At 41.0% G+C, this 12,934-nt stretch overlaps 1 protein-coding gene across 2 annotated transcripts in view; it reads right to left on the bottom strand.

The window, feature by feature from the left end:
* Nucleotides 1–12,934, bottom strand: part of PPM1E (protein phosphatase, Mg2+/Mn2+ dependent 1E) — a 220,161-nt gene that overhangs the window by 6,465 nt on the left and 200,762 nt on the right. Inside the window, exons 3-6 of one of the 2 annotated variants that reach the window (XM_024980604.2) lie at nucleotides 11,207–11,406; nucleotides 5,790–5,978; nucleotides 2,891–3,034; nucleotides 2,563–2,656 (exon numbers count right to left, since the gene is read on the bottom strand). In XM_024980604.2, the coding sequence (XP_024836372.1) occupies nucleotides 2,563–2,656; nucleotides 2,891–3,034; nucleotides 5,790–5,978; nucleotides 11,207–11,406 (627 nt within the window). The remainder of the gene's footprint in view (nucleotides 1–2,562; nucleotides 2,657–2,890; nucleotides 3,035–5,789; nucleotides 5,979–11,206; nucleotides 11,407–12,934) is intronic. The other variant, XM_059878401.1, reaches the window with a different exon arrangement.

Here is a 12,934-nt window from a genome sequence, read left to right as displayed (position 1 = left end):
CATCTGACACCCTGCGTCTCTGTCTCTTCCTGATTTTCTTTACTGGCTCCTTCACTTAATAGCAACCCAAATCATTGTATGCTAAGACTGTGCCAGGCAGGGTTCTAAGTGTGTGTGTGTGTGTATTATACTATCTAATACAAAAACAATGAGTCAGGTACTATGACTATTCCTGCCTTACAAGGGAACAAACAGATGGGAAGTTCAGTAAATTCACCTAGGCCCACAGCTGGTAAAGTGGCAGAGCCAAGACGCACACCCGGAGAGTATGACGTCATGGTCTTCTACCGTAAGGAAAGAGCCTCAGCCTTGGTCTGTCTTCACACTACATACTCCTGGGCAATGTCATCCATTCCTGTGGTTTCAACTACTGTATATTCACTTTCACTTTTCACTTTCATGCATTGGAGAAGGAAATGGCAACCCACTCCAGTGTTCTTGCCTGGAGAATCCCAGGGACGGGGGAGCCTGGTGGGCTGCGGTCTCTGGGGTCGCACAGAGTCGCACACGACTGAAGTGACTTAGCAGCATATATATATAAAATCACTTCACAGGTTGCTAATATTATTTCCAAAATGGGATGAATTCCCAAATCTGTCTCCAACTCACAACTCTGCTAAGCTCCAGATCTGTATTTCCAACTGCATATAATTGGAATTACCTGCATATAAATTACCTCTTCCGAGACGTCCCACAGGCACCTAGCATGCAAATATGTCCAAAATGAACTCATTATCTGCCCTCCTCCCTCCTCCCCAACTGCTGCTGCTTCATCATCATCTTAGTGACACAAGTCAGAAACCTAGAAGTTAACTTTCCTCTTTCTCCCCAAAAACTGTCATTTCTGTCTCATCAATTTATACCCTCTTCTGTATTCCTTTTTTTAGCTGTCCACATCGCTGAATGATCTCTCATCTAGGTTTTTCACTCTAATTCATCTTCTGTAATCATTACAAATATTTGTAAACACAAACCTGACCACGTGGGCCCTCAGCTTGCTCACCCAGCGAAGCCCAGGCACTGAGGCTGGCATTCAAGCCCCTCCACACTGGCACCAGCACTGCCTCTCCCCACCCCGTCCTCTGGCCCAGCCTCCTGCACCTGTCCCTGTTCCGGAAACAGGACGTGCCCTCGGAGGTGCCCGTGTGTTTGCACTCCTCAATCCCGGGGCCCTTCTCTAGGTTCTGTCCTCCGGTCCACCTCAGAAGTCACTTCCTCTCTGCAGTCAGCCGTTTCCTCTTCGACTGTCACTATTCAAGGACATTGCTTTTTCCCCTTGTGTCATATTTTTAGAAGCAAGAAATGACAAGGATCCTCTAGTAAAGTTGCTTCTATAACAAGCATTAAAGTCACCTCGCAATACTCTGACAAAGACAGTAAGATCAAGAGAAGAGGTCTCTGGAGTTGTCAAAAATAATCCTATTTGAAGGTGTGTTTTAGAAATCAGAAATTTCCCCCTTTTGGCCTTATTCCAGATTTCCTAATGACTCCCTTGGTCTAAGGTGAAGCCAACTCTCAATTTTTCAAGAGGTATTTGTAGAATCTTTGAGCTTCCTCTTTCTCTCTCAGCCTTCTGCCGCTCACATTTGGGCCACTTCACAGCTTGCCAGCACCTTCCCAAAGAGTGGGAGGGAAATCACATCAATGGTGAAACGGAATCAGTCCTTTGAGATTTTATTAATGTTCTAGAATTTTTTGGTAATGATAAGCAAAATCTGGGGATCAGACACCAACTCCATTTATCCATGTTATCCTATGTCAAATCACTTCATTTCTTTAGGAGGCAGTGACAGAACTGTAGCATATTACCCATAGAGACACACATTCATCTGTTCTTTAAAAAAAAAAGAAAGAAACAAAGTGAAGCTAAGCCATGAAACCCAACGCAACAGACCCAGGTGCAAAAGTGAGACAGAAACGGCCGTAGCCCGCTCTCTGAGCTGCACCCTCTCATTCTGTCCAACCAGCTCAGCTCTTTACTCTGAATCTTCAACAAAGAGTTTCATCGACTTTACTCTTCGTTTAAAGAATTTAGGTTCCAGGGAAGTAGATTTTCTGAAACCCCAGGGTAATCTAACAACTACACTCCACACAGAGTAGAATTAGTTTTCTAATTTTAATATAGTAAAAATTATTTTCACCCAAAAAGCATGTTGTTTGTGTCATTTTATAATTCAATGAAAAAATGAAAGATATAAGCAAAATAAAATATAGGGACTTCCATTTTCTGGAAAATACTTATTTAAGCTAAATTTGACCCAAAATGGAATGGAAAATGAGGATCACTGGGTTTTAAGCAGATTTATATTCCAGAGATTAAAGGCTTCCCTTTAAAAAAAAAGAAACTAGTAAGTTCTGCATCTCTTAATATAGTTCCCTTTTAAAAATGGAATTTATATAAATGTGTAGGTTAAATAATTAATTAAAAGAGGCATTAGACAATAACAAGCACTCTGAAAATCTAAGTTATTCTCTCAGGTTCCCTTGTATCAGATTAACATTAAGAACAGTGTTCTGGAAGAGGACAGTTTGGAGAAAAAATAATTAATTGGTTTTTCCTACCAATGGCTCTGGAGACAGACAGACTTCCATTCACCCTCCAGGCGCCAAACCAGACCACACAACCTCCAAGGGCCTCAATCCGCTGCTTTTCATCCTGCAGCAATGCAACAGAAAGAAGCAAACAATTGGGTTCAAGATTTATTCAGCTACCTTAACAGTAAACAACAGATGTAATATTCATCGGCTTCCCGGAAAGGGTTCTCTTTACTCTTCCTTTGAAAGGTGGGCTTGGTTGCTGAGATAATGGTGGTAATCATAATAATAACTGAAAAGTAATAACTAGAAAACTGCCTCTGGCACGTGCCCTAACGTAACAGAGCACACCTACCTCTCTGTCCGGTTTGTGTGGCTTCATCAGTTCAACAGCTTGGCCCTTCCGCACAAGCATAACCTGGGAATCACCCACCCAGGCCACGTGTAACATGTTGCCTCTGATAAAAGTCACCACTCCTGTGGTCCCACATCTTAAGCTCTGAAAGTAATATCAATAAAACAAGTCAGTAAAAATTAGCAGACATCAAATTCTCACTGAGAAGCAATTTATAGATAATACAGACTTTTCAGATGAAAGCAAAACTACCAATAACTTGATTTCACAAATAAAAGAGCAATTCCCATTTCTCAGTGCATTTTCACATGCTTGATGTATTTATATGTGCACACACACACATAGATTTTATCTGTGATATGCAAGGCAGAGACAATTATCAATTAACTTTATTATTATTTTTTTTTTTGACCATGCATGCAGCATGCAGGACCTTTCCTGACCAGGGATGGAAACTGTACCCCTGTGTTGGGAGTACAGAGTCCTAACCACTGGACCACCAGGGAAGTCCTCTATTCCATTTCATACACAGGGAAGAAAACTGGCGGGTTATGTGACTTGCCCAACGGCAGGTACAGATCAGTACTGAACTGAAATTTTTCCCTCCCGGTCCAGTGCTAAACCACAATATCAACCCTTAGAGTAAAGATCTCCGTATTCTGGTCTCTGTCTCGTTATTGACCTACTGTACGTTCAGGGCGAGAGTCCTAGCTTTACGAAACAGCGTACAAGCGTCTGGTGGGTACACAACAAGTGCCTCCATATGCTGGATATTAAAACAGGAGCCAAGAGAGAACATACATTCCCTGGAGTGCTAAGATGCTTCTACCTTTAAAAACAAAACCAAAATCTACAATAATTTTAGGGACCTTTGCTTTTGGAACATTGCATGAAAAACTAACACCAGCCTGGAATTTCATAGCTCAGTACCACTGTACTTAATGCTCTTGATACTACTATCCTAAAATGACATCTCCATTTCACATGAAAAAAAGAAGTGAAAGTTATAGTCACTCAGTCTTGTCTGACTCTGTGACCCCATGGACTGACCGTAGCCCACCAGGCTCCTCTGTCCATGGAATTCTCCAGGCAAGAATACTGGAGTGGGGAGCCATTCCTTTCTCCAAGGGATCTTCCTGCCCCAGGGATCCAACCCTGGTCTCCTCATTGCAGGCAGATTCTTTACCATCTGAGCCACCAGGGAAGCCCTCCATTTGACATGAGTCACCACCAAATAAGCATGACTTTTTGTTACTAAGGACTTGGCCTAAATTACACTTGATCTTAGCCAAAAGGCCGAGAAGCGATAAGGACTTGGCCTAAATTAGAACCAGTGCATCAAGGGTGGTAACAGGCCTCTCGCATCCAGTGAGAAAACAACTTCTCATTTTCCCTATACAGGGAAGGTTTGTTATAAATCCTCACCCACCAATAAAATGTCTTCCCACACAGAATGTTCAACACCTCAGCCCCTGGAACACATGATAAAGACACTTGAGTGCATATGCCCCAGAGGGAACAGGAGGCAGGGCCGCCGCGCAACAGGAATAGCTGCTGCTTTCTCCCCAGCAGTTAGCAGCACATGGAAGCACGAGGAGGAGCGAAGGAACTGCTGAGACGAACCTAAATTATTCAAGAGAACTGTTGGCAAGACCAAGAGACAGCTAGAATCACTGGCAAAGCAAACGAGGTGAACGTGGTCAGGAAGAAAGCCATGATTCTGAGGACACAGAAGGAAAGGGATACAACAGAGGATGAAGACGACAAGGGTCGATGATGACAGGCCAGCTCACAGGGTCAGGTCATGGCCTCAGTCCCAGTGAAGACAGCCGGCAGCTGGCCTCCCCCCGAGACTGGCCGAGTCTGAGGGCAACAACTGTGTTTTGTTTTCTAGCCCACCTCTATCTGCAGAGCCCAGTGGTTACTGTTGTTGGGTTTGTGTATTAGTCTAAACCTGGGGGGCAGGTGGGGACACAGAACACTGCCCTTGCTTAACAACTGAGCAGAGCTGAATTACTGCTTAGTCAATTCCAAGCCCCATGATTGCCCTATAGCGTAACAATGAAATCAAAGAAATGGATTAAAGGATTACCCTGTTCTGTCCAAGTCCATTTCAAAAAGAGTTAATGCTTACGTCACAGGGCAGGGGTCTTATTTTTCTGTGTGTATATAATTCTGCAATTGCTTTTTAAAATTAAAAAAAAATATTCTCTTTCTGTTGGTCCCTAGTTGGAAATGAGTATAAAGTCCTGTAGTTAATTATGTACCAATGCCCAGAATGATAATTAGATTAAAATCTTTACTTTTAGATCTTAATATAGCCCCTGTCATTCATTCAGAGTAAAACCTTAGGTCTGATTAACCTTAAGAAATTGGGACGTGAGCTCTGACTTTTCTTCCTGTTAAGAGAAAACCAGTTCAAGGAGCATCTAAGGATTCACTCTCTCCAGGCAAAAGTTTTCCTCAAGAGATACACAGCGAACACTGCCAACCCATTCAGAACCAAATGCATGGAGAAATCCCAGCTTCTGTTTCCTTTTTAGACCATTGTTTTAATCACCATATTCAGATTTTGTCAGCAAAAGTCTGCTTAGAGAGCTGGTCCTGGTGTGAAACTGACAGGCAATGGTGAATAAGATAAAACTCACCTGCCAAATCCAGCAGCCTCCTGGCTTTTTAGAAAATTATAGCTTGGAGATTCTCTACAGTACGTCATAGCACCCCACTAAATCTATCCCTAAAGAGGGAATTAGGCCTACAACAGAATCAAGAACGTAGTTTGGAAGAGAGCTTTAAATAATGTCTATCACAAAAGAGAAAATCCAAAACAGCCCTTTAGCCACAGAACAAGTGAGCTCAGCCAGCGTAGTGTGGCTGGCCTCCTGTGAAAGCAGCATACCTCCCTGGCGGCCTTCTGGACAAAGCGCTCGTCGGTGACGCGGAAGGCTCGGCACAGGGCCTCGGCAGGGTCGTGGGGGAACGTCTCCTGGCGCACTAGGTTCACGTGCAGGTGGATGGAGGCGTAGATGGCAGCATCCACTCCCCCGTGGCCGTCAAACACGGCAAAGTAAGCTTGTTCTTCCTGGTCCTGTCCATGGAAACACAGACGCAGTTCAGGGAGTTAAGGTGTGGCGCGCCTCAGATGAGCCAGTCCCCTGCACGGCTGCCCATCCTCCTCCACCGCCTTGTCACCCGGATTATGAGACTGAATGTTTCCCTTCTCTGACGTGCCTGATCCATGGCTAAAATACCTGCAATATCAGGGCATCTGTGTTTACACACCAGAACACTGGAACACATCATGCCCAATTAGCTCAGGCTGAAGTGCCCTCTCTCACTGTGAAAGCTGTTGTCTTGTACCATGGAAACCACCCACATCCATTTGCTGCGAAGTTGCTGTTACAAGTTGTGAGGAGGGGGAGGAAAGAGAAGGGAGGGGGAGGAGTTGAGCAAAGGCTGTTCTGGATTGAAGATGTTTGTCAAAATGAAAATATTTAAATAATAAATTAGAAACTCAGGACAATAGGAAATAATTGGCCTTCCAAGCACAAGGCCAATTATGTTTGATTATTTAAAATACACAGATAATGAAAGCATACACATACTTCTAAACTGTAATATTGGCTTCATAAATCATTCATGATCACATTGTATTCTCACCATAAATAACGCAGTCTCTAAACAGGCTACACAAACTTGAACGTCAGATGTCTACATGCCCTGTAGCCTTGTCCCCTAATCAAGATGTCGCTTCACATTTCCCTGCCCACTCAGTGCTCGAAGCTGTAGAGCAAGTGCCAGAGGAGGGTCTTCCAAACCTGTGATTTACCTCGACACAGGACGCCTAATCACGAGATTACGTTTAACTCAGTAAGAACTCGTTTTTTCTTTCTCTTCAACTCCAGTGTTTAAATCTCAGCTCTGGCTCACTTAGACAAGATCTGTAACTCACTGAACTCTCACTGAGCCCTGTGATTCTTTTAGGCAACACTATGTAAGGATTTTCATTTGGAAGTTTTGACTTCTTTGGGCGCTTGCAGAGTTCAGCTGAGTCCAGACCCTGTCATTCAAAGTAAATAAAATATACCAAGTAAAGCAAGACATGAAAACAAGGCAAGTATTCATCAATAGGTGAGTGAATAAAGGAAATGTGTATACACACACACACACACACACACACACACAACGGAATATTACTCATCCATAAAAAAGAATGAAATTCTGCCATTTGCAGCAATATGGATGGACCTAGAAAATACTATGCTTAGTGAAATGTGAAGAGGCAAATACTGTATGTAATCATTTATATTGGAATCTAAAAAATAAACCAAACAAATGTATATAACAAAATAGACACAGACTCACAGATATAGAGAACAAATTAGTGGTAACCAGTGGGGAAGGATGAGATAGGGATATGGGGAGAGAGATATAAACTACTATGTATAAAATAAATTAAGCAACAAAGATATATTATATAACACAGGGAATTATAGCCATTATCTTGTAGTAACTTCTAATGGAATATAATCTGTCCAAACACTGAATCACTGTGCTGTACACTTGAAACTAATATAGTATTGTAAATCAATTATATTTTAATTTTTAATAAATGGATAAATAGGTATGGTATGTATGTATACACACACAATGGAATAGTACTCAGCCACAAATAAGAATAAAATGTTGCCAACTGCAACAACGTGGGTAGACTTGGAGGGCATTATGCTTAGTAAAATGAGTCAGGGAAAGACAAACACTGTACTGTATATTATCACTTATGTGAGCAATCTAAAAGATAAAACAAATGAGTACTACAAAGCGAAAACAGGTTCACAGATCCAGAGAACAAACTACTGGTTACCAATGGGGAGAGGGAAGTGGGGAGAAGCAAGGTAAGGGTAGGGGATTAAGAGACATAAACAACTATGTATAAAGTACATAAACTACAAGGATATAGTATATAATGCAGGGAATACAGCCAATATTTTATAATAACTTTAAATGAGCTTTAATCTATAAAAATTTCAAATCACTATGTTGTATACCTAAAACTAATACTATAAATCAACATATCTCAACAAACATTTTTATTTAAAAAAATGACAGTAAATTAAAAAATATATATTTATCTAGTTGGCTACCCCAGGTATTAGCTGCGGCACACAGGATCTTTGATCTTCATTGCAGCACGTAGGATCTTTAGTTGAGGGGTTTGGACTCCTAGTTGTAGCACGTGGGGTCCAGTTCCCAAACCCAGGCCCCCTGCTTTCGAAGCGAGGTGTCTTAGCCACTGGACCAGCAGGAAAGTCCCCAACAGCAGTAATTTTTTAAAATGTACTCATTTATAAACAGCTCAATTGGCAGGGTAAGGGTAAAATTTAAAATAGCATATGTAAGCAGTTTTTAAATGATTAGTGAGCTGATATGGGATCATCACAAAGAAGAAGGGAGCGATAATAGTTTCATGTGGGCATGAAAATATACTTTAAACAACATGAGATTGGTAAAGAGATTCTTAAACAATATAACATCAGAAGAAACAAAGGAGCCAACAGGATCTCTTCTTTAAAAAAAAAAAATACTGGTATCTTCCCTGTTATAAAGATAATGGGTCTATGGAAGAAACCTAAATGTCCATCGACAGATGAACAGATAAAGATGTGGCAGGGGGAGTGCGCGTGTGTGGTGGAGTACTACTTAGCCATAAGAGAAGTGAAATGACGTAATTTGCAGCAACAATGATGGACCTAGAGATTATCATATTAAGACAAGTAAGTCAGAAACACCAACACAGTATGCTAACACATATGTATGGAATTTAGAAAGATGGTAACAATAACCCGGTGTACGAGACAGCAAAAGAGACACTGATGTATAGAACAGTCTTATGGACTCTGTGGGAGAGGGAGAGGGAAAGGGTGGGGAGATTTGGGAGAATGGCACTGCAACATGTATAATATCATGTATGAAACGAGTTGCCAGTCCAGGTTCGATGCACAATACTGAATGCTTGGGGCTGGTGCACTGGGATGACCCAGAGGGATGGTATGGGGAGGGAGGAGGGAGGAGGCTTCAGGATGGGGAGCACATGTATACCTGTGGCGATTCATTTCGATATTTGGCAAAACTAATACAATACTGTAAAGTTTAAAAATAAAATAAAATTTAAAAAAAATCAACATTCAAAAAAAAAATTTGTATGCAAAGTAAAAAAAAAAGAGACAAATACCATGTAGTGTCACTTATATGCAGAATCTAAAATGTGACACGAATGAACTTATTTACAAACAGAAAACATCTCACAGACACAGAAAACGAATTTGTGGTTACCAAAGGTGTGGGAGAAGAGTGAATTAGGAGTCTGGGATTAGCAAATACAAACCGTAAACTGTAATATATAAAACTGATAAACAACAAAGTCCTGCTGTATAGCACAGGGAACTATATTCAACATTCTATAATAAACCACAATGCAAAAATCTGAAAAATAATATAAATATATATTCTTCAGGATAGTTATATATATATAAATAAATGAATCGCCTTGCTGTAGGCCAGAAACTAACACAACATTGTAAATCGACTATCTTTCAATTAGATAATGTATGTTTATTTGGACTAATAAAGAAGTGTATGCTGTTGTTCAGTCACCCAGTCACGTCTGACTCTGTGACCCCATGGACTGCAGCACACCAGGCCTCCCTGTCCCTCAACATCTCCCAAAGTTTGCCCAAGGTCACGTCCATTGCTCAAGGTCATGTCCACTGCATGGGTGATGCCATCCAGCCATCTCATCCTCTGATGCCCTCTTCTCCTTCTGCCCTCAATCTTTCCCAGCATCAGGCACTTTAAGTGTATAGATGGAAATAAATACATCTAATACAACCATACACAGATAACCAGTCTTTTTTCTATACATATAAATTTAATAAAATAAAATTAGAATCATAATGTACATAAATTTTTTACCTTGCTTTTTGTCACTTACCGTATCACTAGCATTTCCCCCATGTCATTAAGTATTACTCAAAGACATTATTTTAAATGGATATGTACTATTCATCTTACAAGCATATCATAGCTATCATTTCCTATATAAGACTTAGATCATTTCCGATTTTTTATTACTGATAATGTTGTGTAAAACATTTATGACAAACAAAATATGTAAGCATCTTCTGCTTCCTTATAATATAAAATCAAAACTGAAATTATCAAAGCGTGTGAAAATTTATACAGTTCTAAATACATGTTGCCCAATTGCCCTCAAAGTCTGTTTCCTTATAGCCAAGAGCTCCTTGCTGAGTTAGGCCTTTGGGTTGATTTTTGAGGCAAAATGAAAACCAACCGGGTTAACTACGAGTAATGATGCCCTCGAACCTGAGTACAATCTTCAAGGGTGCAGTGATTTAAGGACTGTTCATCACATTATGGCCTTTAGGCGTTATATTTGCATGGGCGTGGTATCAGCTGATCTGTACTGTAAAATAAGCACCAGTCACCAGCCCACCGTCACTGCTTGACAGTCAGCTAAAATTTAACTTTAGCTGCTAAGGAAACAGTGTGCTTTGTATAAATCCCTACACTGTAATTTTAAAGTTATGGACTTGAGTGAAGAGGCAAGTGACAGGCACAGGAAACAAACCTACCTCTGTTTGCATTAACATAATAGAAAAAGAAGAGGAAGATAACAAGAAAATGGTTATTAAGCTGACAAGGCTCATATGATCCAATTTGTCAGTCACAGAGATTCAGGAAAAGTAATTCCGGCTACTTTCCTATCTCAGAAACCAAGATTTTAAAAACAGTCACATGAAATCAGAAAACTATCTTAGTTTCAAATTCATTCTTTGAAGTTTGTATTTTGTGTTGCTTCAGCAAAATAGTAATGTGGGAACTCAATAGACAATGTTTGATTATACTATAGAAATAGCTTCCTTTAAAAAACCGCTTTATTGAGATGTAACAGTTTTCTTTTTGGTTTGTATGTTTATAGAATGTCTTTGGAAGGTTACACAAGGGCTGGTAATTTGCCTCCACAGAAGGGATCTGAAGTGTCTGAGAGACAAGGATGAGACTGGGGTTTTTATTTTCCAATTCTAACCATGTGAATGCAATACCTGTTTAAAAAGCATGAAATAAATATCCTGTTCCTTGTAATGGAAGAAGCAAGTCGGCGCCACTTTGCCCTGAGTCCTATCCCAAGCCATCAGAGATGTGATTACAGTTTATTACAGCTTCTCTTATTAGAAAACAGGTCTGTGACGGGGTTTTAGTTTTCAAATTTCGTGACACTTCAGAAGTGCCTTTTACCTCTAGGTTGAAGAGCATGTTAAAGTCCGGGATGCAGACATGCTTGTCCTCCATTTTCCTCCGCATGTTTTTGATGGCATGGATTGATGTCTCATAATAAAGCTGGGGTCTCCTGCGGAGAGGGAAGTCTTTCACCCAGCTGCAGCAAATCTCGTGTAGTTTGCTGAAGACAGAACGGGCCAATTTCACTGTCTCAATCTCTGTGAAAGAAACAGAAACCCCCGATGAAGCGCCTGGTAAAACTGCTTTTCACTCGCCTGCCTAGGAGAGACAGAAGTAGGTCACCTTAGTCAAGTTCCTCCTTAGGAGAAGAAATCCTTCCTTCTCAAGAGAAATGAAACGTTGTTTCTGAAGAGAGAAAATGACAACCTGTCTGATAGAAAATCATCAGCCAGCAGCTGCCACTAAGACACCCTTATGTCATGAGGAGAAAACCTCTGAGCAGGGCTGGATCTATTCCTAGGCTGGAGTCCTTCCAGCCTGTGAGGTGCTCTGGCCATGCCATCTACTTCTGAGTACTTTTGTTTGGCTGCCAAGGTTATCATCTGGAGACCCACGCCCCCTGTGCATAGGAATCGACTGAAATATGAACAACGATTATCCAACGAATTAGAATATGAAAGGCTTATGAAAATATTGTTTATTTACAAAGTACAGGAATAAGAAGGGTTTACTTTGACTACTGTTTATCTTAATCTCTTTCTTTCCTCATCTCTTCCTTTATCTTACTCTAGTTTCCTTTCTTTCCTGTAACTGATCATAATTCAGAGTTGAACTATACATTTTTTTGTTATTTGATGTATTTTTTAATTAAAGTTTTGGGCAGTAGCTTATATAGTTTTACCAAAAGGTTAACAAATGAATCTTAAAAGTTCGATATTTCTCTAAGGAAAATGTACTTTACATTCGTCTATGTGTGTAACCCTAGACTGAACAAAGCAGACGCCAACAGAGGATTCTTCACCCTAGACTACTGAGTCTCCTACTTGGCCCATTCAGTGGAGTAGACTAGCTCACTTCTGAGTCTCCCTGCGTCCCTCAGTGGATGGACAGATGTGTAAGCTTTCAAGGAACACTGACGAGTACTCAGGAGACTGTATCTCACATCATCTCCACTCAAGCTGTCCTCTACTCAAGTTGCAGCAGTTGAAATAACCAAGGGAAGATTAGGTTTTCCCAGGCCAGTATTTTAGAAGCTCCCTCTATATCCCAGTGAAGTCAAGTGAAAGTCACTCAGCTGTGTCCAACTCTTTGCGACCCCATGGACTGTGGCCCACCAGGCTCCTCTGTCCATGGGATTCTCCAGGCAAGAGTACTGGAGTGGGTTGCCATTCCCTTCTCCAGGGGACCTTCCCAACCCAGGGAATTGAACCTGTGTCTCCTGTATTGCAGGCAGATTCTTTACTGTCTGAGCCACTAGTAATTTAGAATTCTCAAAACAACTCTTTTTCACTTTACTAAGTCAGATACAGCTTGACAGGCTGAGAAGATGTGTACCAGATGGGCAATGGTTGCACACGCCTCTTCGGATCTAGAGCACAAATCTCAAAGAAGAGAGACTGTGTGTTCTAGAATGGCCTGGGAACTGAGATTCCCTTTTTTTTTTTTCCCCTCATTCTTTACCCTGCTGCTGCCTTAATCTGTAACTTTACCTGTTTTCTTATTCAAAATTCTTTTTTAAATGACTGTATTCAGAAAGCTGGTCTCAAGGTTTTTGCTGCTTTTATT

Source organism: Bos taurus, chromosome 19, assembly GCF_002263795.3.
Source record: "Bos taurus isolate L1 Dominette 01449 registration number 42190680 breed Hereford chromosome 19, ARS-UCD2.0, whole genome shotgun sequence".
Classification (NCBI taxonomy): Eukaryota; Metazoa; Chordata; class Mammalia; order Artiodactyla; family Bovidae; genus Bos; species Bos taurus.
This window is presented reverse-complemented; position numbering and strand designations above follow the sequence as displayed.